The 22,197-nt window shown below is 39.9% G+C and overlaps 1 protein-coding gene across 2 annotated transcripts; it reads right to left on the bottom strand.

Annotated features, from left to right (window-relative positions):
• Nucleotides 1-411: 411 nt before the first annotated feature.
• Nucleotides 412-21,979, bottom strand: LOC133530140 (uncharacterized). Of its 2 annotated transcripts, XM_061867992.1 has the most exons (27): nucleotides 20,883-21,979; nucleotides 19,824-19,931; nucleotides 19,390-19,523; nucleotides 18,511-18,665; nucleotides 17,931-18,071; nucleotides 17,342-17,423; nucleotides 17,046-17,141; nucleotides 16,714-16,931; nucleotides 16,286-16,511; nucleotides 15,751-15,866; nucleotides 15,305-15,421; nucleotides 14,648-14,779; nucleotides 14,382-14,533; nucleotides 13,932-14,062; nucleotides 13,436-13,521; nucleotides 12,924-13,085; nucleotides 12,628-12,816; nucleotides 12,269-12,384; nucleotides 12,022-12,179; nucleotides 11,284-11,766; nucleotides 10,725-10,867; nucleotides 10,160-10,295; nucleotides 9,613-9,709; nucleotides 8,064-8,147; nucleotides 7,742-7,851; nucleotides 1,990-2,089; nucleotides 412-936 (listed from the first exon to the last, which is right to left on the bottom strand). In XM_061867992.1, exons 3-27 carry the CDS (start codon nucleotides 19,517-19,519, stop codon nucleotides 801-803), a joined length of 3,696 nt encoding a protein of 1,231 aa, XP_061723976.1. In that variant the 5' UTR covers nucleotides 19,520-19,523; nucleotides 19,824-19,931; nucleotides 20,883-21,979; the 3' UTR covers nucleotides 412-800. The 2 variants fall into 2 exon arrangements, with proteins under 2 accessions (XP_061723976.1, XP_061723975.1); XM_061867991.1 differs by having other exon boundaries at nucleotides 19,390-19,931.
• Between the last annotated feature and the right edge of the window lie 218 nt (nucleotides 21,980-22,197).

Raw genomic sequence — 22,197 nt, 5'->3', positions numbered from 1 at the left:
ACCATTAAGTGGGTTCTCACTATCTGCACTCAAGATTAACGGAAATTGGCGTAGCCAGGGTGCCGACCGTCTGCGCTGCAGCGAACTAAATGCTAATGTCGCTGTCGCACTAATATGGAAGAGTGATAGAGAGACATTACCGTTTCGTTCGCTACCAAACGATTGGCATCCTAGCTAGGCTCTCTGGTCCATTTGAATGGTATTATACAAACTAGAGTCGGTGCGGAAAGAGAAAAAATCGTGAAATGTATAGGCTCAATACATTTCACGACTCTCTTTCCGCTAGTTTTTTTTTAGTGAACCTCGTCTAAACATTTTTGGCTGAAAATTTTCCAAAATTAAAAGTTGTATTACTTTGCAAATTTTTTTTCTCACTAGCTAGAAAATGAAACTCGATTTGGAAATGTTAACTTTGCACCCTTGCTTGACATATTCAATGGTCGAAGTTGAAAAAGGGTAGAGTCTGTCTAACATAACATAACTGAAGTGACAAAGTGTAAAATGCAACTATGAGCGTTTTATTTTATTGTGGCACTCGGTCTCTGTAAAATCTGTGCGGAGTTAGCTTGGTCAGACAAGATTAGTTAGAATGCGACAAAGATCTATGGCATAGAATACTCTGGTCGAACATGAATTCTTTAGTCTGTTAAATAACTGTCAGTAGAAAACCGTGCGAAATTCAAATTTTCTATGGGATAATACCCTTTCGCGCCATTTTTTAAGTTTGCCGCCTTTTTGTTCTGACGGAAATGGCTTGACAGGCTATTCATACACACAACACTATTGAACACTGCTGGTACTCAATATCTGGGCGATTCTGTATCGGTCAAAGATGCCGTTGAGGCGCTGGTTGAGCGGATCAGTCGAGAGAGGCGCGACAGCGGCGCCGTGGCCCAGGGCTCCAAGGGGCTGCCGGCTTCGGGGACTGGAGATACTCTAGAAATGGTGAGGAAATCCTGTGTAAGTATGGATAGAAACTGATTGGATAAGTAAAAAGCTTGAAAAACTACTCGATCACCTAACTTGTCAGTAGAAAAAAAGCGCGAAAATCAAATTTTCTATTAAAGATCAACCCTCGACGTCTACGTTTTTCAAAATTGCCGCCTTTTTCTATTGAAAAAGTGGTCGTCCCAGAGTATAGCACCCGAATCAAAAGCGCCGAAGGCAAGTAAAAGAAACAAAAAAATCCTTTTCTACTACCACGTTTGGTCGACCGATATTACGTTCATTTAACGGTTATTCCCACTAGTTACCACCAAAATTTGGTTAGCGTTCAATACTAATAAAAACAGTCTAAATATAGAGGGCTTTAATCAATAATTATAAGTCGATCACTGCTATGAGTAAACTGCCTTAAAAGTGATCAAAAAATAGTCGATCCTTGACTGATTTGTTTGTTCGTTCGTATAATAATTGTGACGTTATTTATTGAAACGGACCTTATTGTCGATGGCGCTTACGCCATTATCAGCTATGCTCCTATATAAATACAACGCTGCTCTACGCAGTGCGGCGTAAGCGCCCTCGACAAAAGATTTAGGTTTCATAGATAATGTCACAATTAATAAGATAAATTTCAACCAAACGTTAATTTCTCTTTAACTTTTAATTTTAATGCACTTGCACCGGTTTTAAAATTTTTGATCACTTTTAAAGCACTTTTTTTTATACTTTACTGTTTTTATTAGAATTGAACTCTAACAAAATTTTGGTGGTAACTACTGGGAAAATAAAATCCCACCTTTTACCGGGTTTTTTTTTCCAGTATTTGCCACTGGTAAAAACTTAGTGTGAATAACCCATTTAACCCAAAATATGCCCGAGGACAACCCTGCGCGCCAAATTATACTCTGGTACTGCGACCCCTGTAGAAAAAGCGGCTAATAAAAAAAATGTAGGCGTGATAATTGGACTTCCCTTCCCTTAGAAAGTTTTAATTTCGCGCCTTTTTCTACTGACAAGTTGGTTGCGTTTCAGTATATATCTTACCTGTTGCGACGGGTACGCGCTGTTTTCGGCCTAACTCTTCTCTCGTGCTTCGGTTTAGACTGAAGTGGTGTAGCTTCCACTTCCTCTCCGTCACCAGAACCTGTGACATATATACTGCAGGTCGAAAAAGGCGGCAAATTCAAATTTTGGTTACTCTGGAAAGTAAAAAACCCAGACTATTTTTTTTTTAATTTGCCGCCTTCTACTGACAAATTGGATGTGCAGAGTATGGACGTTATTGTGTCTACAGATTACCGTACCGTGCCGCGCCCTTGGTGCGGTGCTGGGCACGTGTATCAATAGTGTGTCACTTAGAGCATTTAACCAACCGGAGTCGCTTTTAAAAGCTTACCCCTCTGTCCAAAACCTCGGCCAATGGTCATAATTATTGTACGGCCTGACGTACAAATGGCCATACATATGACGTGCCCCTCCCTCGCAAAAATAGGTAGGCTGTTTTGTACAGAAAATTACAGACAAGGCGTCTCCGGTTGGTTAAATGCTCTAAGGGGTGGAAGATCGCAGCTATATGTTAGAGCGAGAAAGATATTTTGACTGAACCAAGGTCACTATCTATATAGAATGATAATATTGAAGCCATTTTTAGGGTTCCGTAGCCAAATGGCAAAAAACGGAACCCTTATACATTCGTCATGTCCGTCTGTCTGTGCGATTCTGTCACAGCCACTTTTTTCCGAAACTATAAGAGCTGTACTGTTCAAACTTAGTAAGTGGATGTATTCTATGAACCGCATTAAGATTTTCACACAAAAATAGAAAAAAAACAATAAATTTTGGGGGTTCCCCATACTTTGAACTGAAACTCAAAAAATCTTTTTTCATCAAACCCATACGTGTGGGGTATCTATGGATAGGTCTTCAAAAATGATATTGAGGTTTCTAATATCATTTTTTTCTAAAATGAATAGTTTGCGCGAGAGACACTTCCAAAGTGGTAAAATGTGTGTCCCCCCCCCCCCCCGTAACTTCTAAAATAACAGAATAAAAAATCTAAAAAAAATATATGATATACATTGCCATGTAAACTTCCACCGAAAATTGGTTTGAACGAGATCTAGTAAGTTGTTTTTAGGGTTCCGTAGCCAAATGGCAAAAAACGGAACCCTTATAGATTCGTCATGTCCGTCTGTCTGTCCGATTCTGTCACAGCCACTTTTTTCCGAAACTATAAAAGCTATACTGTTCAAACTTGGTAAGTAGATGTATTCTATGAACCGCATTATGATGTTCACACAAAAATAGAAAAAAAACAATAAATTTTGGGGGTTCCCCATACTTAGAACTGAAACTCAAAAAATCTTTTTTCATCAAACTCATACGTGTGGAGTATCTATGGATAGGTCTTTAAAAATGATATTGAGGTTTCTAATATCATTTTTTTCTAAACTGAAAAGTTTGCGCGAGAGACACTTCCAAAGTGGTAAAAAGTGTGTGCCCCCCCCCCCCCCCCGTAACTTCTAAAATAACAGAATGAAAAATCTAAAAAAAATATATGATATACATTGCCATGCAAACTTCCACCGAAAATTGGTTCGAACGAGATCTAGTAAGTAGTTTTTTTTTAATACGTCATAAAATTTTAATACGTCATAAAAATTAAAAAAAAAAAAAAATTTCATCAAACCCATACGTGTGGGGTATCTATGGATAGGTCTTCAAAAATGATATTTAGGTTTCTAACAGAGTTGGGCGTAATCAATTACTTTTGGATTTAAATTACACATTACATTACAGTAATTATGATTCCTTAGTAATCGATTCCTCTGGTAATCTAAATTACTGTAATCAATCCCGCCGATTACTTGCGTAATTGATTCCTTCGGAATTGAATATATCTAACTACAAGTGTAATCGTGATTCCTCGGTAATCAATTACTCGAGTAATCTGATTACGTAATATTATCCAGACTAAATTACAATTACTTAATGTCAAAATAATTTCCTTCGTTCTTATCCCAGAAGACAAATACATTTTATGTGTGAAACTGTATAATTACTGTAAAATAATGATTATTTAAGAATCCAAGATGGCGGCCGTGCACTACGTGATAAAAATCGTCATGGATATTGTTTTATAGGTTTTAGGGAGTGCAGATTTCGTAAATGATGACCATTTTGGAATCTAAGATGGCGGCCGTGCAGTATGCCATAAAAGTCGTCATGGATGTCGTTTTATAGGTTTTAGGGAATTCAGATTTCGAATATTTTCAAATGGGCATAATTTTCGAAATCTGCACTCCCTAAAACCTACTAGTACTAGTACTAGACATAGTGCATGGCCGCCATGTTGGGTCATCATTTTTGAAATCTGCACACCGGATACAAATAAGATGCATCTTTATAGTAAATCGAAATGTACTTTTACGTCGGTACTCAGACATATAGCTTTATTTATAACAAAGTATATTTTGAAGTAATCTGAAAGGAATCAAGTAATCCATAACTGTAATAAGGAATCGACACTGATTCCCAATTACTAGTAATTGTAATATTCCAACAGATGATTCCTGATTCCTCAAACGTAATTGTTCTTAGTAATCAGCTAGTCAGATTACAAAGTAATCTGGGAATCGGTAATCAGATTCCAAAAGCAATTTCGAGTAATCATGGAATCAGGAATCAAGTACGAAATGCCCATCTCTGGTTTCTAATATCATTTTTTTCTAAACTGAATAGTTTGCGCGAGAGACACTTCCAAAGTGAAAAAATGTGTGTCCCCCCCCCCTGTAACTTCTAAAATAACAGAATGAAAAATCTAAAAAAAATATATGATATACATTACCATGCAAACTTCCACCGAAAATTGGTTTGAACGAGATCTAGTGAATAGTTTTTTTTTAATACGTCAATAAATTAAAAAAAATTTTTTTCATCAAACCCATACGTGTGGGGTATCTATGGATAGGTCTTCAAAAATGATATTTAGGTTTCTAACATGATTTTTTTCTAAACTGAATAGTTTGCGCGAGAGACAGTCCCAAAGTGGTAAAATGTGTGTCCAAAGTGGTAAAATGTTGAACAAGATCTAGCAAGTAGATTTTTTTTAATACGTCTTAAATGGTACGGAACCCTTCATGCGCGAGTCCGACTCGCACTTGGCCGCTTTTTTTTAATACGTCATGAAATTAAAAAAAAATTTTTTTTCATCATACCCATACATGTGGGGTATCTATGGAATGTCTTCAAAAATGATGTTAAGGTTTCTAATATAATTTTTTTCTAAACTGAATAGCTTGCGCGAGAGAACCTTCCAAAGTGAAAAAAAGTGTGTCCCCCCCCCCCCTGTAACTTCTAAAATAACAATGAAAAATCTAAAAAAAAATTATGATATACATTACGATGCAAACTTCCACCGAAAATTGGTTTGAACGAGATCTAGTGAGTATTTTTTTTAATACGTCATAAAATTAAAAAAAAAAATTTTTTTCGTCAAACCCATACGTGTGGGGTATCTATGGATAGGTCTTCAAAAATGATATTTAGGTTCCTAATATAATTTTTTTCTAAACTGAATAGTTTGCGCGAGAGAACCTTCCAAAGTGAAAAAAAGTGTGTCCCCCCCCCCCTGTAACTTCTAAAATAACAGAATGAAAAATCTAAAAAAAATTATGATATACATTACGATGCAAACTTCCACCGAAAATTGGTTTGAACGAGATCTAGTATTTTTTTTTAATACGTCATAAAACTTAAAAAAAAAATTTTTTTCGACAAACCCATACGTGTGGGGTTTCTATGGATAGGTCTTCAAAAATGATATTTAGGTTCCTAATATATTTTTTTTCTAAAGTGAATAGTTTGCGCGAGAGACACTTCCAAAGTGAAAAAATGTGTGTCGCCCCCCCCTGTAACTTCTAAAATAACAGAATGAAAAATCTAAAAAAAAAAATATAATTTACATTACGATGCAAACTTCCACCGAAAATTGGTTTGAACGAGATCTAGTAAGTAGTTTTTTTAATAAGTCATAAAATAAAAATATATTTTTTTTTTCATCAAACCCATACGTGTGGGGTATCTATAAGATAGGTCTTCAAAAATGATATTTAGGTTTCTAATATCATTTTTTTCTAAACTGAATAGTTTGCGCGAGAGACACTACCAAAGTGGTAAAATGTGTGTCCAAAGTGGTAAAATGTTGAACGAGATCTAGTAAGTAGTTTTTTTTAATACGTCATAAAGGAACCCTTCATGGGCGAGTCCGACTCGCACTTGGCCGCTTTTTTCTGATAAAATTGCCAATTTGAGTATCCCGCCTGGAAAGGCCTTTATATGTCTCGAACCTTATCGTGTAAGGTGCTTTTAAGCGTTAACGCGATTGACTGTTTTGACTATATAAAATCTATATATTATGGAGTGTTGACTATATAATTTATATAAATGTACGTGTCCTGACTGACTCGTCAACGCAGAGCCGAAACTACAAATGCTAGAAGGTTAAAATTTACACACTAGGTTGCATTTATAAAGTGTACAAGAGCCAAGAAGCGATTTTGAGAAATTCAACCCCTAAAGGGTTAAAAAGAGTATGGGGTTCAAGTTTTATTTTAAGCTAGGAATTCGAAACCTCGTAGAAAGATATATTATTAAAATAAAATAAATTTCAGCGTTTTTGATAATTCATTCCCTAAAGGGGTTAAAAAAGGGTTGGAAGTTTGAATCCATTATCAATGCTTTGAAACTTCTTATAAAGGCATAATAGCCGATTACAAATAAACGTTATATCGGCGTTTGTGAAAATTCAATCCCTAAGGGGGTTAAAAAGGGGATGAAAGTTTGTAAGGGGTTCAAGTTTTATTTTGAGCTAGGAATTTGAAACTTTGTAAAAAGGTATTTTATTAAAACAAAAGAAAACTAATTTAAGCGTTTTTGAAAATTCATCCCCTAAGGTGGTGAAAAAGGGGCTGAAAGATTGTATGGAGATCAAATATTTTTTTGAGTGCGGAATTTGAAACTTTGTAAGTAGGCATATTATTAAAACACAAGAAAAGTAATTTCAGCGTTATTAAAAATTCATTCCCTAAAGGGGTTAAAAAGGGGTTGAAAGTTTGAATCCATTACCAATGCTTTAAAACTTCATAGAAAAACATAATGTAAGAATAAAAAAAGTTATTTTAACGTTCTTGATAATTTAACCCCTAAGGGGGTTAAAAAGGGGATAGAAGTTTTTATGTGGTACAAGTTTTCTTTTAAGCTAGTAACTTGAAACTTGGTAAACGGGCATTACCTCTATATTCAAATAGACGAAAACTGATACATATCACCTGTCTTGAAAATTCATTACCTAAGTATTCATTGAAAGTTTGTATTAAATTAATCCCCTAAATTGGTGAAAAAAAAGTTTGTATTCGATCGGAATAGTAGACTTGAAAATCTTCTTAAGGGATTGAGAGGGATTATATCGAGAACAATTTTTTTCACTTCGGCGCTTGAAATTTCGTAGGTTGTGTCAGACAAATCTCATGCGTTGTATAATTATTAATAAGTGATTAACCGTCCCTACTGCTACCTTTTGCTGCATAATGTTCTATGCTTATGTTTATAACCACCAACGTACAAATCCACGCGTACGAAGTCGCGGGCAACAGCTATGTAGTATACAATACTCATTAGGAGATACATCTTTTTCATAAATTAAAAATAACGTTAATAGGCGGGATGTAGGTCGCTCTTAAAATGCGTAGGCACCGTAACAAACTAGGGCAACAGTGCATGTACCGAGTTTTCTTACCTACGACGTAAACAGAATGTTCCACGGGGTTTAGCCCGGTTGCCTGCAAGATGCAGAGGGGACGTACTGCACGTATGCGCGCCGCGTCGTCCCATCGACCCCCAAGTGCGCTGAAATTTTAGAGTCCGTGTAAAGAAGTCCACACAAGTTTTCAAATTTTACCCTCCTTCACCCCTTTAAGAGATGTTTTGAGAAAAACTTTCCCGGCACGCAGTCTTCCTAGGTATATCTAATAATTATACCTACGTACCTATAATTATTTAATCTAAAATATGTTCAGTTTAGTTTTGATTAAATATCTAAAATATCTAAGGATACTAACGAATTATTGCCTGAACTCGGCTGGTCTTCTAAGGGGGCGTCGCTTTCCAAAGCACTACTCTCCGATGCAACAAAATACATTGACCTGAAACACACAAACAAAACAATAATAGTCAAACCTGCGTTTGGCCTACAATACAATTATATCTTAGAGGCTTCATCCGATTATTCTTAATTTAAGGCAGCCTTAATAACTTTTAATTATTTTCCTACTCCTCTACTGTTATCTGTCATTTATGCATTCATTAACACGAATATAAGAACATTCATAAAAGATTTCAAGAAAAGTCTATATTGTCTATTCCTCATAAAAGCTCTTGTGCTTTTATAAGCTATAATGTTACTGCGATTAATGGCTACCAACCTAACAAAACCAAAACGAATACAGTTTTAAACTAAGTGCATTGATGCCAACTTACAAAATATTCATTTGGTTGCATAGTAAAAATAATTACTTCATAAGTCAGAAACACGCATGTGACACCCATAATATAGCAACACCCATAGACTACGAAGATCGCTTAGCGTTGCTTGTTAGTCTCCGTAGGCTACGGTGGCCAAAATTGAGAAAAAACTGTCCAATAAATTAATTTAGCAAGTAGCAAGTACCAGGGCCTCATGAGTTACGAGGAGGTGTCGCCGACCGGCCGGCCGCGGCCCGGGGCGGGCCGGGCGCGGAACAAGGTATGCTCGGGCGTCTTGGCTATATACTTTTGCTGTAATTTGTTTACCTAAATTAAGATTTATTTTTGTTGACTCGTAGGAAAAATATTGTATGCAACGTTGTATAAGTAGGTCAAAAAACTCTCGTGGCGTGGTGGTTTTGACCCTTCAAGAAGAAGGGTCAAAAAAGGCGAGTGGCGTGAGTTACAATGTGAGCCGGAGCCGAAGGCGTAGGCGAACATTGTAAAGGAATACGCCACGAGAATTTTTTGACCTACTTATACAACGTTGCATACAATATTTTTCCTACGAGTCAAGAAAAATAAATCTTAATTTAGGTAAACAAATTACAGCAAAAGTATATAGCCAAGACGCGCGAGCATACACCTTGTTACGCGCCCGGCCCGCTCCGGGCCGCGGCCGGCCGGTCGGCGACACCTCCTCGTAACTCATGAGGCCCTGGTACTTGCTTCTTGCTAAATTAATTTTTTGGACAGTTTTTTTTTTCCATTTTGGCCACCGTAGCCGACGGAGACTAACAAGCAACGCCAAGCGGTCTTCGTAGTCTATGGGTGTTGCTATATTACGGGTGTCACATGCGTGTTTCTGACTTATGAAGTAATTGTTTTTTACTATGCAACCAAATGAATATTTTGTAAGTTGGCAGCAATGCACTTAGTTTAAAACTGTATTCGTTTTGGTTTTGTTAGGTTGGTAGCCATTAATCGCAGTAACATTATAGCTTATAAAAGCACAAGAGCTTTTATGAGGAATAGAAAATATAGACTTTTCTTGAAATCTTTTATGTATGTTCTTATATTCGTGTTAATGAATGCATAAATGACAGATAACAATAGAGGAGTAGGAAAAATACTATAATACGTTACCTGGCTGGCACGTAGAGGTGCGGCGGGGGTGGCTCAGCACGTTTCGACGCGGAACGCGCTCGCCGCGCCCTCGACGCTCGCCCCAGCAGCACAGATTCTGAGAAATATAAGTAAGACTTTAGGCGAACAGTTAAAATAAATTGCACATTTTTCGTGTTCGTACCACACTTGTTCTTTGGGTCATAAACAAAAATACGAATTGTTTCTTCAATATCGGCGTGGAATAAGGTTTAAGGATGCGACGCTTGAGATTATCTTGCGAGCCTTCACTCTGGTATTTTGCCTACCACGGCGGGGCACTGTAGCTTCGTGCCATTCATGGCGCTTGCCAAAATACCTAGGCGGCGAGCGCCGCTTCGGCGCGACGATAACCCGATTCCCGATCCGAGTCTGACACTTTAGCTTAAATACTTCACAGTAGCTGTGGGCTGTAGCTACCTGCCGATGGCGGGTCGATGTCTCGCTCTATTCACGCCGCTCACTGTCGTCGCTTTGTCCTAAGAGGTCTACCATAAAATGGACACACTTCACATTTGCCTCTTCGTACCTGACGGTGGATCACTGTCGCTTTGCTCGTGCCGCTCTCGGCGCCAGCCGGCGTCGGCGGCGGGCGCGTCGGCTGCCACGCCAAAAAGGCCCGAAACCGCCCCAGCTACCACCTTGCGAGCTGATTTCGCTGTTGTCTACAAATAAAGAAGTATGGCAATGCATATTGCCAGCTCCCTGCTAATTGTTAGCAGTTTTAACTTTAAGGCGGCATTGGTGACTTTTCTACAAAAATTAAGTGCTAAATACTTTTATATATGTAAGTAAGTATATCTTAGAGTGTAGTAAATAGCAGGGTCCACACAGAGCGAGCGTACGCGCGAGGCACGTCTACACTGGCCGGTTTGTGCGTGAGGAAATTGTTACGTGCTCGCTCGCTCGCTCGCCTAATGGTGTTCTCGAAATCTTTGTTTGCTGTAGAAAATAACCGAATAATGGAATCGACTTCTCATTCTCTTGGTCTACTAGCGATATCATCAGCTAATCTATTCTTTGATTTACGAAATGCGATTTTCCATGGAATAATCTATTATCCCCATCGATAAAGAACATCCCTAAAAACATACGCTCATATTGATGTCAATCTCCGGAACACCCTTCAGGTCGGCTGCCTGCTCCGCAAGATTCCGAAGCTGCCCCTGGTCAGGGCTCTGCGAGTCCGCTAGCAGAACAAGTTCGAAGAAGAAGTCCCGGAACGATTCTACTGGCGCTGAAAAGGTACGGATCTGTAGGTAAGACTACAAGACTTGGTCATAGGTATCGTTCCACTTCCACTTTTAGAAAATTAGGCCTCCTATCATTGTTGGTAAATATTGTTTGGGCTATAGTCCGAGGATTGAGGACTTAACCCGGGGCGAGATCGTATTTAGATGACTTTTTGGAACTTAATATGCAGGTATCCACAAAATGTAGATATCCCTTGTTATTTGCCTTCTAATTTGCATGTCGGTGACGGAAAACTTCGCAAGGAACCCTGTTTACATTCAAATCAAAGAAAGCATAAAGGGTAATGAACACCCATCAGAGATGATTGTAGCGGAGCCTTCCGAAGGAGTCGTTCCCAACATGCGCGCGTTTGCTGCTTATAAAATAACCACGAAAGGGGCATAGTAAAAATCAACTTACCAGGTGGCTGCGGTACTCCAATTTTTAACATATCCTGCGTCATAGTAATCTGACCCATTCCAGTCCCTTGCCCTAACGCTGCTTGCCCAGCAACTGGCCCAGGCATACCCTGTCTAGTTATGCTTTGCACTGGCAAACCATGCTCAGGAATACCTTGCACAGGAATACCTTGCGCAGGAACACCTTGCACAGGTATACTTAGCCCAGGTCCTGAGCCTTGCAAAACACCTGGAGTGCTTTGAACTTGTCCTGTTATACCAGCTCCTGGCAAACCTCCTGGAACACCTGTAACTGTTGGAACAGAAGGCACTTGTAGCCCTATTCCAGATACAGGCGCAGTTATAGGGGCAGTTTTTGGAACTGCAAGGCCTGGTTGGCTTGAAGGTGGTTGTACAGGTTGACTGACTGTAGTTTGGCCTGGTTTTGGGATGGTTTTCCCGTTTACAAGGAGGTCTGGCGTTGGTTGTTTCATTTGGTCTGTGCCTGCAAAATTATGTAAGTTAAGACCGAAAACATAGACATTGTCAATCTAACTACTATTGACGCCTTACTCTGCAAAAAGCGTTACCTTGTATGGAAAGATTTCTAAAGAACATGATGTTGCAGCGTACAGTGTCTAACAGAGACCAAGACTTACTCTTAATTTCGTAAAGTTACATTATGCATAGGTAAATAGCAATAAAATTTTGTGAGCACTCCATACATAAGGCAAAATTGGCAGTTTTTAAGTAGGTATACCAGTGGACCCTAAATCCAGGTCATGCGTGAACGCCATGACATCAAGAGCGGAAGACAGCGCGGTCCCAACTCCGTTGAGAGCGTCCCCACCCGAGAGGCCGATTTGGCTGACTTCTGCAGCCGCCACACAGTCCGGTGGTGGGGCTTGTGGGCGCCTTCTGTGAAAAAAACCCTTATTATTTATGATCAGAAAGTCTTTGCATCCTATCCCATCCTACTTAAACAACATTAATATTTATGATATTACCCAAGAGGTGCTTTGGTGGGCGTGGAAATAGACACACGACCCCACATCAGCCTACGAAGGTCTTCGCCCGTGATTCCTCGTCTTCGCAGCTCTGCTATCGTAACTTTCCCAACGCGCTGTGAAACAAAAAGAACGTCATTGACTGGAAATTATGTGCCTGGTTTGCTACTCCACACGCGAACTTATACTTTCCGAAACGCGAAATAGGTACTTGTAATATGTATGTATGTACGTGCTGTTTGCTCGTACCGAGGGCCGTCTAGGGCGCCAGTCCTAAGAAGTATGATTGCAGTTACTTTTCCTCTTGGATCGCGGTAGGTCCTATAAAATAAATTCCTCTCCCGTAAAATCTGCTTTACCTTCCAATTCGCTAACGCGCCTTTCCGCTGCTTGGCTCTCGTCTTATCCTTACTCTTGATGACCATGACGCCGCGCTGCTCGTATCGCGGGTCATCCGAGGGGCCTAAGCCAATGGAGTACTCTTGCAGGTATCTGTGTGCATCCTCTTGCGCCACGGAACGTTCAAGAGAGACGACGATTTTTGCCCACTGTGAGGAAATGGAAGAGATTTAAGTACATAAAAGTTCCAATAAGTACCTATTCGAATAATTGAGACAATCCAAATAATTGAGCCACTTTTTGTATCATTTCTGACCTGTTTAACCCACTCCTTCTCAGACTGCTCAATGACATGTGCATAAGTGTTTCCCATCATGGCGATCAACATGTTGAGGAGTAGGATCGGCACGAAGATCATGAATAGAGTGAACACGGATTTCGTCAGGTTTGGATACGAGGTCATGCCCAGGTCTGAGTACTGAAATCAACACAATCACATTACAGTTCACCGCGTGAATCACCCCACACTAAAGAGACGCAAAATTCGTCTGTCATTCAAGATTTAAGGACACACCAAGCCTCATTCCATCGACATGACAAATGTATAGAGTTACCAGGTTTAAGTGGCAATGGGTGACTTATTGCTGGAAGAACCGATGGCCGCTGGGTGGGACAAAGGGTTCTTGAATGCTGGCCATATACTAGAAACGTAACACAGGAAGGCTCCCAACAAAGTTGAACCGACGACAATTACTCAAATCGTTGAATTTCTGCAGCACACAATCGGTCGTTGTGAAGATCCATAAAAAGATGATGCCTTTTACTTACACTATAATCTCCCAGTGTGATTTGAAACAAAGCCATCCATGTGGTCGGGTAACTGGAGTATAAAGTGGATGAAACATTAGGGAACCCTGAAAAAGCAAACATTAAGTAATTAATTAAGTGAGTTTTTCTATTTGCTTCTACCATTTTTAAAATGGAAAATGGCCTGAAAAACTTTTTAAACTGGTGCAACCATTTCGTTTATACCTACCACCGTACCTCCCGTCAAAGGAACAAAACTCATCCTTACTTCCTAGCTATTTCGCACACAAAAATAACTGGACTTTACTCTCACTTCCCCCAAGAAGATGCAGCATGTAGATGAGTTACCCTCCGAGTTTCCTTTGCGCTATGAAGCTTTTGAAGAAGCAAGAATTCGGTTCTCATAGGGCTGCAACAGATGTTCCACTGATATTGTTTATATTAAATGGGCGACAATTATCTTCCCATCAGGCGGCTCGTTTGCTAGTGTGCGACATAAGAAAATAGTAACACGTACCTTTGTATAGGAAGTAGAAAGACTGCGAAAAACCGAAGAGCACGATGCAGTAGATGATGCCGAAGGTGAACATGTCGCCAGTAATCATGCTGTAGATCATCGTCACGAACGGACCCGTCAGTCGCACTGCCCTGTATTGGAAATGAACTCAAGTCAAACGATCTAAAGTATGTTTGAAACAGGATTTACATAATTATCGCCGCATTTGTTGAAGCCGATGTGAAATGAATGCAGATCTATACATTCTGAGTGTAGATATATAGATGTTGCGACTGAAATGGTGGAGATGCTGGAATTCGAGTAATTCATTCAGCCTTCATGGTAGTAGCAGGGTCACCCCTTTTTTCTACACAGCTAGTTAAGCACACCAAAAGCAGATCTCCTTTTATGAGCTTTTTTCATTGCCAGTGACGGACTCGTATAAGTTGCATAGATTAGTAAATATCATACCCAGCAAAGAACATGAGCAGAAACCAAGAGCCAGGCAGAAGGAAGATGAGCAGTGCCTCTTCCAGCATAGGCAGCCGCATTAATCGCGCCGGTATACATACCAAGAGGAGCAGGTTCGATACTAGGAAGATGAATTTTGCTGGTTCGTGAATCTGCGGATATACCAAAATGGTTATTATATAACTACACTACACCACTGCCTGAGTGTACACTTGAGCGAGAGTTGCAAAAAACTGTCTTTTCTTAAGTAAATATTGATCACTCACCAATTGTTTGAAGTAAGCGACGACGCCCTGGTTTTTGAGTTCGTCGCCTTGTTGAAGAATGATGTAACATAACGTACTGACTATGGTGCCCAGTTCGCACGCCAGTCTGATACCGCCTCGAGCGTCTGTTATCTGAATGATATAAAATGTAAAATGAGGCTCTTGATTATAGGCAATTGTAAAAAACTTCCTGCTTTAGGGTATGCGAGCCATGGTAAAGGCGTACCAGATAGTGGAACAGCTACACTGGAAATGCTTACTCCAGAGCACACAGACGCTGTATCCGAAATCAGAGGAGAATCATCACCATCGTTGTAAGAATAGTACACAAACAAAATGGCCCTATAGGGGCGGTCTTACGGTGATGCGAGTGGTACGACCAGGTGCCGATATGGCTGGGGCACTGTAATTAACCTAAACGGGCGCCAGTTTTAACAGGATTGGGCGTCAGGCAATCGAAAAGGACACATCCCTCCCCGAACAATATAAGGTCTCGCATCACCTAAAAATAACTTAAACAGTTTGTGATTGTACACTAAGGTTATTCCCGTCCCACAAGATAAGAGATCCAGATGAGTCGTAGCTGTTACTACCCACCATCATGCTTTGGCTTTTTTATCTTCCAGTACCTTCTAGATAATTGTAGCTAAAATTCACCTCAAGTCTCCATTCAGGATTAGCCTCGGCCTCCGCAGCGCTGTGTCGAAGGTACACAGACACAGAGAGCAGTATAAGATGAACCAGCAGAATCAGCAGCCGTTTGAGGAATTTGTTCTGAAAGGTTTCGAGGGAAGAATTTAAAGGAGTGGGAGCTGTTTTAGTTATCTGAACATTGAATATTCACTTTCGCATCCAGTCGATTCGGCCCTGAATATATACATTATTTTATATTATTAACCTCAAGTTTGTTTTGTAGCTGGCAAACTGAGACCCCGGTAAGCCAGACAAGGTCGTTCGCCAGGGGCAGCAAAGAGATCAAATATTACATTTTCTATGCCCCCTGGTCCATCGGCTAGAGACGCTCTTGACTTGACAGGGGGTTAATGGCAATGCTACAAATATTAACTATTGCCACAGAGAAAGTATTAAAATTAGGAACTTACTCTTGCAAAAGTTTTCCACTTTTCTTCTAAGAGCCTTTGGATGATCCCTCCGTCCAACATATTCAAATGCTCTTGTTTTGTTCCGTTAAGGATTATGAAAAGCGCCGAGTTCCAATCTAGAGTAGAAAAGTATAGGTGTATAAAATATGGTCAAATATTATAACATCAGTAGCCAGTACAGTACCCGCCATCACTACTAAAGCACAACGTTACTGCGATGCAATATCCTCAATCAAGTGAATCACGATTAAAATTAACTGGGTAAAAGAAATGTTTTTTTCCGGAGTGGGCCCAGTCGACATACGATCGTCAAATAATGCAGTTCATTTACAGGATCCAAGTGTTCCAATTAATCCTGGACAGAAGGTGGCTTCAATCAGAATAGTTGTCGACAGAGCTATCAGGTTTGTGTATGTTTATTTTAGTTCCACTAAGCTGAAGACCACAGCAACTATCAGAGATGCCCATTGAAACCCTTCTATCCAAGCCAAGGACCTCAACAATTAGAAGCAAACTTGAAAAAGGAGGAACTTACTTGTTCGTCCATCAGGCAAAAGCGTATCCAAAGCATTTAGCGGATATGCAGAGCACGTGATGTTAGAGTACCGCCAAAACTCCCTACAGGACAGCTCAAGCATCTCTCTGAACACGGAGTCTCGACCCAGCTGGCAGGCCAAGGTGAGGGGAGTGAAGCCGGCACGGTTCATGCGCCCGTTGCTGGCTGGAACTTTCGGGTGGCGGAGAGCGTAGCCGAACATGTCCTAATAAAAAAATACAGTGGTTAATAATACTTTTTAGACAAAAGGCACTGAAATTTTGGTAAGGAATGCCTTTATTTTTAATTCTTCACCTTCACTTCCACCTTCAAAGGAAAAAAATTAAGATATGTGGCCACAGCATCATATGTGGAGGGCTTCACCGTCATTTCGATGTTGACGATAATGAAGGGACGACAATACACACCAGTTTGTCACAAACGACGACCATATGCAGTATCATGTTGCCGAACGAGTCTTGCATGTCCGGGTCCGCGCCGGACTCCAACAACAGGTTGTAAACGGATTCATTGGCGCAGCACGCCGCCCACGCCAGAGGATACTCGCCCAGGTACGCCAACCCTTCATAGTTGGTCTGTCGGGCTGGAGGAACTTTCTGCTGGTCGCGGGGCAAGAAGAAACTGCCTGGAATTTTGGGAAAAGTGAGTCGAAGATACTAGGCAAAATATGAGAGTATATGACCACCATGCGAAAATTAAACCCGGTTTACAAATCTAATTTGCCACAATGTTTACTTACCAATCGCTCGCTGGTTGACGTCACAACCACAGTCCACTAGATCTTGTACCAGTTCGTTGTTACTGTACGCTATTGCTAAATGTAAAGAACTGGCTCCTGAAAATTAAGTGGAAGTAAAGAAAACAAATCCGGTAAAACACATAGAAATATAATTCTTAATGTTTGTGTGTTCTAGTTTAAGCTTAAGTGATGCATGAGACTCAATAGATGGCGTTGAATAGTTAAACAAAACATCGACATTTCCAACACGGCTATCCTGACATTTTACGAACAGAAAGATTTGTTAATGTGTTTACCTAAATACTCCTCGCCTTCTACGACATCCATAGATAGCTTTGGAAAACATTTAAGAAGGGTTCTAGCGAGCCTGGTGTGGATCTGAAAGATAAATACATTATAATGGAAGGATAACGAAAAATAAAGTAGTTATGTATAGGTATGCAGATATAAGAGATGGAAACCGGTACCACATCACACATCAAATCTCGATTAATAGTACTTCAAATGAATTTCAAGTTAAACAATACTTTCTTTGACATACGTAAAGTATGAGAATTTCACATTTTTTGTTTTTTATTAAAAGATCTAATAAAAATATGGTGAACCCCAAATCCGGAACCAGTTCCGGAATTCCGGAATTGGGACCCAATATCGAAAATCAGTTCCGGAATTGGAAACCGTCCGATATTGCAAGCCCTAAACCAGACATACCTACGGCGGTTGCAGACGGTTCTACTGTTTTGGGTCTATTCCCATTTCTCCCCGCCCCACGTTACCGCTGCCATACTTAAAATGGGGGACAAATAGTACTAATTTATATGGATGCACCTATTCCCATTTGTTTCCGGTGGGAACAAATAGGAATACACCCTATATTGATAATACCTTTGTATCGCAAATTATGAGGACGTGCAGCAGCGACTCGCCCAGCGCGCCGCGATAGCTCATTTGCCAGCAAGACATGTGGTCTTCCCACTTCGCCAGGGGATCATGTGGAGACAACGACGCTTCGATCGGCAGGACCACCTGGATTTGAGTATAAATATGAAAGGCTAAACGTATCAGTTGTCTATCTAATAAGCAACGCAGGCATCGTCAATGTAATCTAGCAAAAAAAAACACAGGACCTACAATATCCTACAGTATCCACAATACGTTTTGTCAACTGCCTACCCTGCCTATAAACAAATACAATATTACCCTGATATTCACAAAATAATTAAATCTCGCTTAAATACTGAGCAGCCTAACGCAAAATTTAACTTCACCTTTCGTGCGGTATTTTGCAGATTTCCGCGTGCGTCCTTTACGATTAAGTATGTTGGACGAAACCCGCGCTTATTTCAATAGAGCTGTAGAGAGGCGAACTCACATCAAATAACGTGTTATAATATATTTAACTCTTTCGCATAAGCATTTTGCATCCACCTATGTCTATTAATTCTGTTGTATCGGGTTTGTATACCTGTTCCTGATCTCTGAACTTCCACCGCAAGTACTCCGCGCGGTTGATGACTCGCCCGCGCCCTCCAGCGTACATGTAGGCTGCGAACTCCTCGCGAATCAGCTTTTCTGCCGCTACCATGCCTCCTTTAGCATACGTCTCTAGCAGTAGACCTCCTGTAAATATAGAAAATAATATCTGCCTTGGGGAAATAATTTTCTATCCTTACATTTGCGAATTCATAGCATTATTAAAAAAAATACACAGTTAAGATGGCATGAACCACATAAAAAATAAAACCTTTCTTTACGCAATATTGCAAAATATTGTGAAATGGAACATATTGCTTATTTACAGGTACCTAAAAGTTAAGTGCATAATCAGAAAAATAGTTCGTTCGTACAAGAAACAGAATCTGTACAAAACCGCATGGACCTTCCTGTGAGATGCGATATATATGCGACACAGTTGAGCAATGCGTTCCTAAGTGGGTGAATCAACTTTTTTTGTTTTGTTATCCTGTCCCGTTGTCCAAGGGACAACAGTGGCACAGTTTGTTTGAAGAGACGTTGTATGCCGTTCTATTAACATGCTTAGTAGGGGGCCCATTATGGACATTGGTTATAACGACCACAAAAACGCAAGTTTAATACATTTAAGTACCATAAAATCAGTATTTCAATGAACTTTTGTCCCCTGGACAACTAATCGTAACCATGGCAACGAGTGACGCTAAAAAGTTGATTCTCTCAACTATTCTTCCCTTTTGCAATCCTAATGTGACATAAAATCTAACAGATGGCACTCAATTCAATTTATTATCTCCCACACGGCCATCCTGACTCAGTGAGTGCCCGAGAATACAAAAGAGCAAGTTTGGCCCTAATATATCTTTCTTACCTTTATGGAAGTCCGCGAGTTTGTACAGAACCGTGTGGGCCTCGCTGCTGGGCTGTGAGATGACTCGGTCCAGCACGGAGCCCACAGACTGGACCTGGGGCGAACAGAGCTTGCCTAGCTTGCCTCCCATTTCACTAAAAAACCAAAACTATCGTAAGTCGCCCATTCCTCGGTACAGCGATGTCTCACTTCTTGGTTAGGTCTCATCTTGTGCGGAGAGCGCCATGGCAACAGAAAAAAGATAGATTGTTGGTTGTAAACTAAAAAGCATTGAGTTTGCAATTGCGTAGGTAATTAAACTCCATTTGCGGGAATATCCTGACAACGCATCTCTGGACTTCTTTTATATTACATTGTTTAAAACCAGGTCAAAACGTTATTTGAAGTACATATTTCAGAAACTTTTGTTATAACATACGTAAATAAGAACTTACAGAAGATATTCGGCAGCTTTTCACGATCCTGCTTAGTTTTTTCATAACCACCCTCCGGATCGAGGTTGAGAAGGAATGGCACGGACACACCATCTCTCAGTCTGCCATCTGTTTATAAAACTCAAATTAAAGTAAGTAAACTATAGTGGCTCTGAAGCGCTGGTGGCCTAGCGGTAAGAGCGTGCGACTTGCAATCCGGAGGTCGTGGGTTCAAACCCCGGCTCGTACAAATGAGTTTTTCGGAACTTATGTACGAAATATCATTTGATATTTAATTTACCAGTCGCTTTTCGGTGAAGGAAAACATCGTGAGGAAACCGGACTAATCCCAACAAGGCCTAGTTTACCCTCTGGGTTGGGAGGTCAGATGGTAGTCGATTTTCAAGTTTGTCAAGGTTGTCAAGTGGACCTCCGGCTCCCTTGAGCCGTGGCAAAATGCCGGGACAACGCGAGGAAGAAGGAAGGAAACTATAGTGGCTCTGTGAGCCGAAGGTTCACAAACATCTTATAGCTCCACCATTTTGAAAAAAATCTAAAATTGAATCGACAAAAAAACAATTGGACTTGCTCACTAAATTTCACGAATATCGGTTGAGAAATGAGACCTGCCGGCCTAGCCAAGGTGACAATCGCTATCGCTTCGACAGCGAAACGCTGTGTCTCTCTGTCACTCTTCCATATTCGTGCGACAGCGACAGTTACGTATCGATCGCTACGAAGCGTAAGCGATTTGCATGTTGGCTACGCGGCCTGTAGAGAAGAACAGACACACAAAAGCATTTTCTCTCGCTCAATCAATTTATCAAGTACTTATATTATACAGGCTGTCACTTCAAGTTTAGATCAAACAAAGGCTAATTTAGAGGTCCTTAAGAGCTTCCAAATTTGATTTGGTTGATGTATTACTACGTCTTAGGTTGATTGAGTTGTTGGAAAACAAACTAAATGAAAATATAATCACACCAACTTGATAACGAGCCAACAAAGTCTTTAAATTCAATTCTTACTTTAGTATTTTAGATCGTTTTTTAAACTTTATACTCAACAAATGATACTTACCTACTAAATTATTAAATTAATAAGTTCTATGCGCTTCTATGACTACTTATCCTTCTTAATTAACTATTAGGTCAACATTTCTTTTGTACCAAACTTGAACATAGCACAGTCTAAAATTGTTTCAAAAATATAATATTTTACCAACAATTTTCACTTCAAACCTGCTTACATTTAAATAAACACATTCGGACACTAAAATTTACAAAGACAAAAGACTAACGTCGAAAAACGAGCACTTTACAATTTCGAGAAATAAACGTAGTAAACATGAAGTGGTGCCATGGTAACCTGTCAACAACGGCATATTCTGATTTATAGTATACACCGTGAGAACCAATAACCCGTCGTCAGGCCTAAACTACAATTTCCGGAACATCATAAATAGTAATAATAATACATAGGGTTGAAGCGAAAAAAAATCATACTTACCCTGTTGGTACCCTAATTAAGGTTCCGTAGACAAATGGCAAAAAACGGAACCCTTATAGATTCGTCATGTCTGTCTGTCCGTCCGTATGTCACAGCCACTTTTTTCCGAAATTATAAGAACTATACTGTTGAAACTTGGTAAGTAGATGTATTCTGTGTGTACCGCATTAAGATGTTCACACAAAAATAGAAAAAATAACAATAAATTTTGGGGTTTCCCCATAGAACTGATTTTTTTTTCATCAAACCCATACGTGTGGGATATCTATGTGTGGGATAGGTCTTCAAAAATGATATTAAGGTTTCTAATATAAGTATTTTTTTTCCTAAACTGAATAGTTTGCGCGAGAGACACTTCCAAATTGGTAAAATGTGTCTCCCCCTCCCCCTGTTATTTCTAAAATGAAAGAATGATAAAACTAAAAAATATATATGATGTACATTACCATGCAAACTTCCACCAAAAATTGGTTTGAACGAGTTCTAGTAACTAGTTTTTTTCATCACACCCATACACGTATGGGTTTGATGAAAAAAAAATTGAGTTTCAGTTCTAAGTATGGGAAACCCCCAAATTTTATTGTTTTTTTTTTTCTATTTTTGTGTAAAAATCTTAATGCGGTTCACAGAATACATCTACTTACCAAGTTTCAACAGTATAGTTCTTATAGTTTTGAAAAAAAGTGGCTGTGACTAGACGTGCGCGCCGCGCTACTGTTACCCAGCGGCGGCGCGCCGACCTGTCGGGGTCGGCGTGGTGGCGCCGCGCCGGCGTGGGTATTTTTTTTTAATAAAAAAAAATCTAGCAGCTATCCAGCAGTAGGTACTAAATTAAAGAAAAATAATTGCGTATGACCGAATGAAAACTTTTATTAGGCACTTACTA

This window comes from Cydia pomonella, chromosome 22 (genome assembly GCF_033807575.1).
Source record: "Cydia pomonella isolate Wapato2018A chromosome 22, ilCydPomo1, whole genome shotgun sequence".
In the NCBI taxonomy this organism is placed as follows: Eukaryota; Metazoa; Arthropoda; class Insecta; order Lepidoptera; family Tortricidae; genus Cydia; species Cydia pomonella.
The sequence above is the reverse complement of the archived record's forward strand: the minus strand, read 5'-3'. Positions and strand labels throughout refer to the sequence as shown.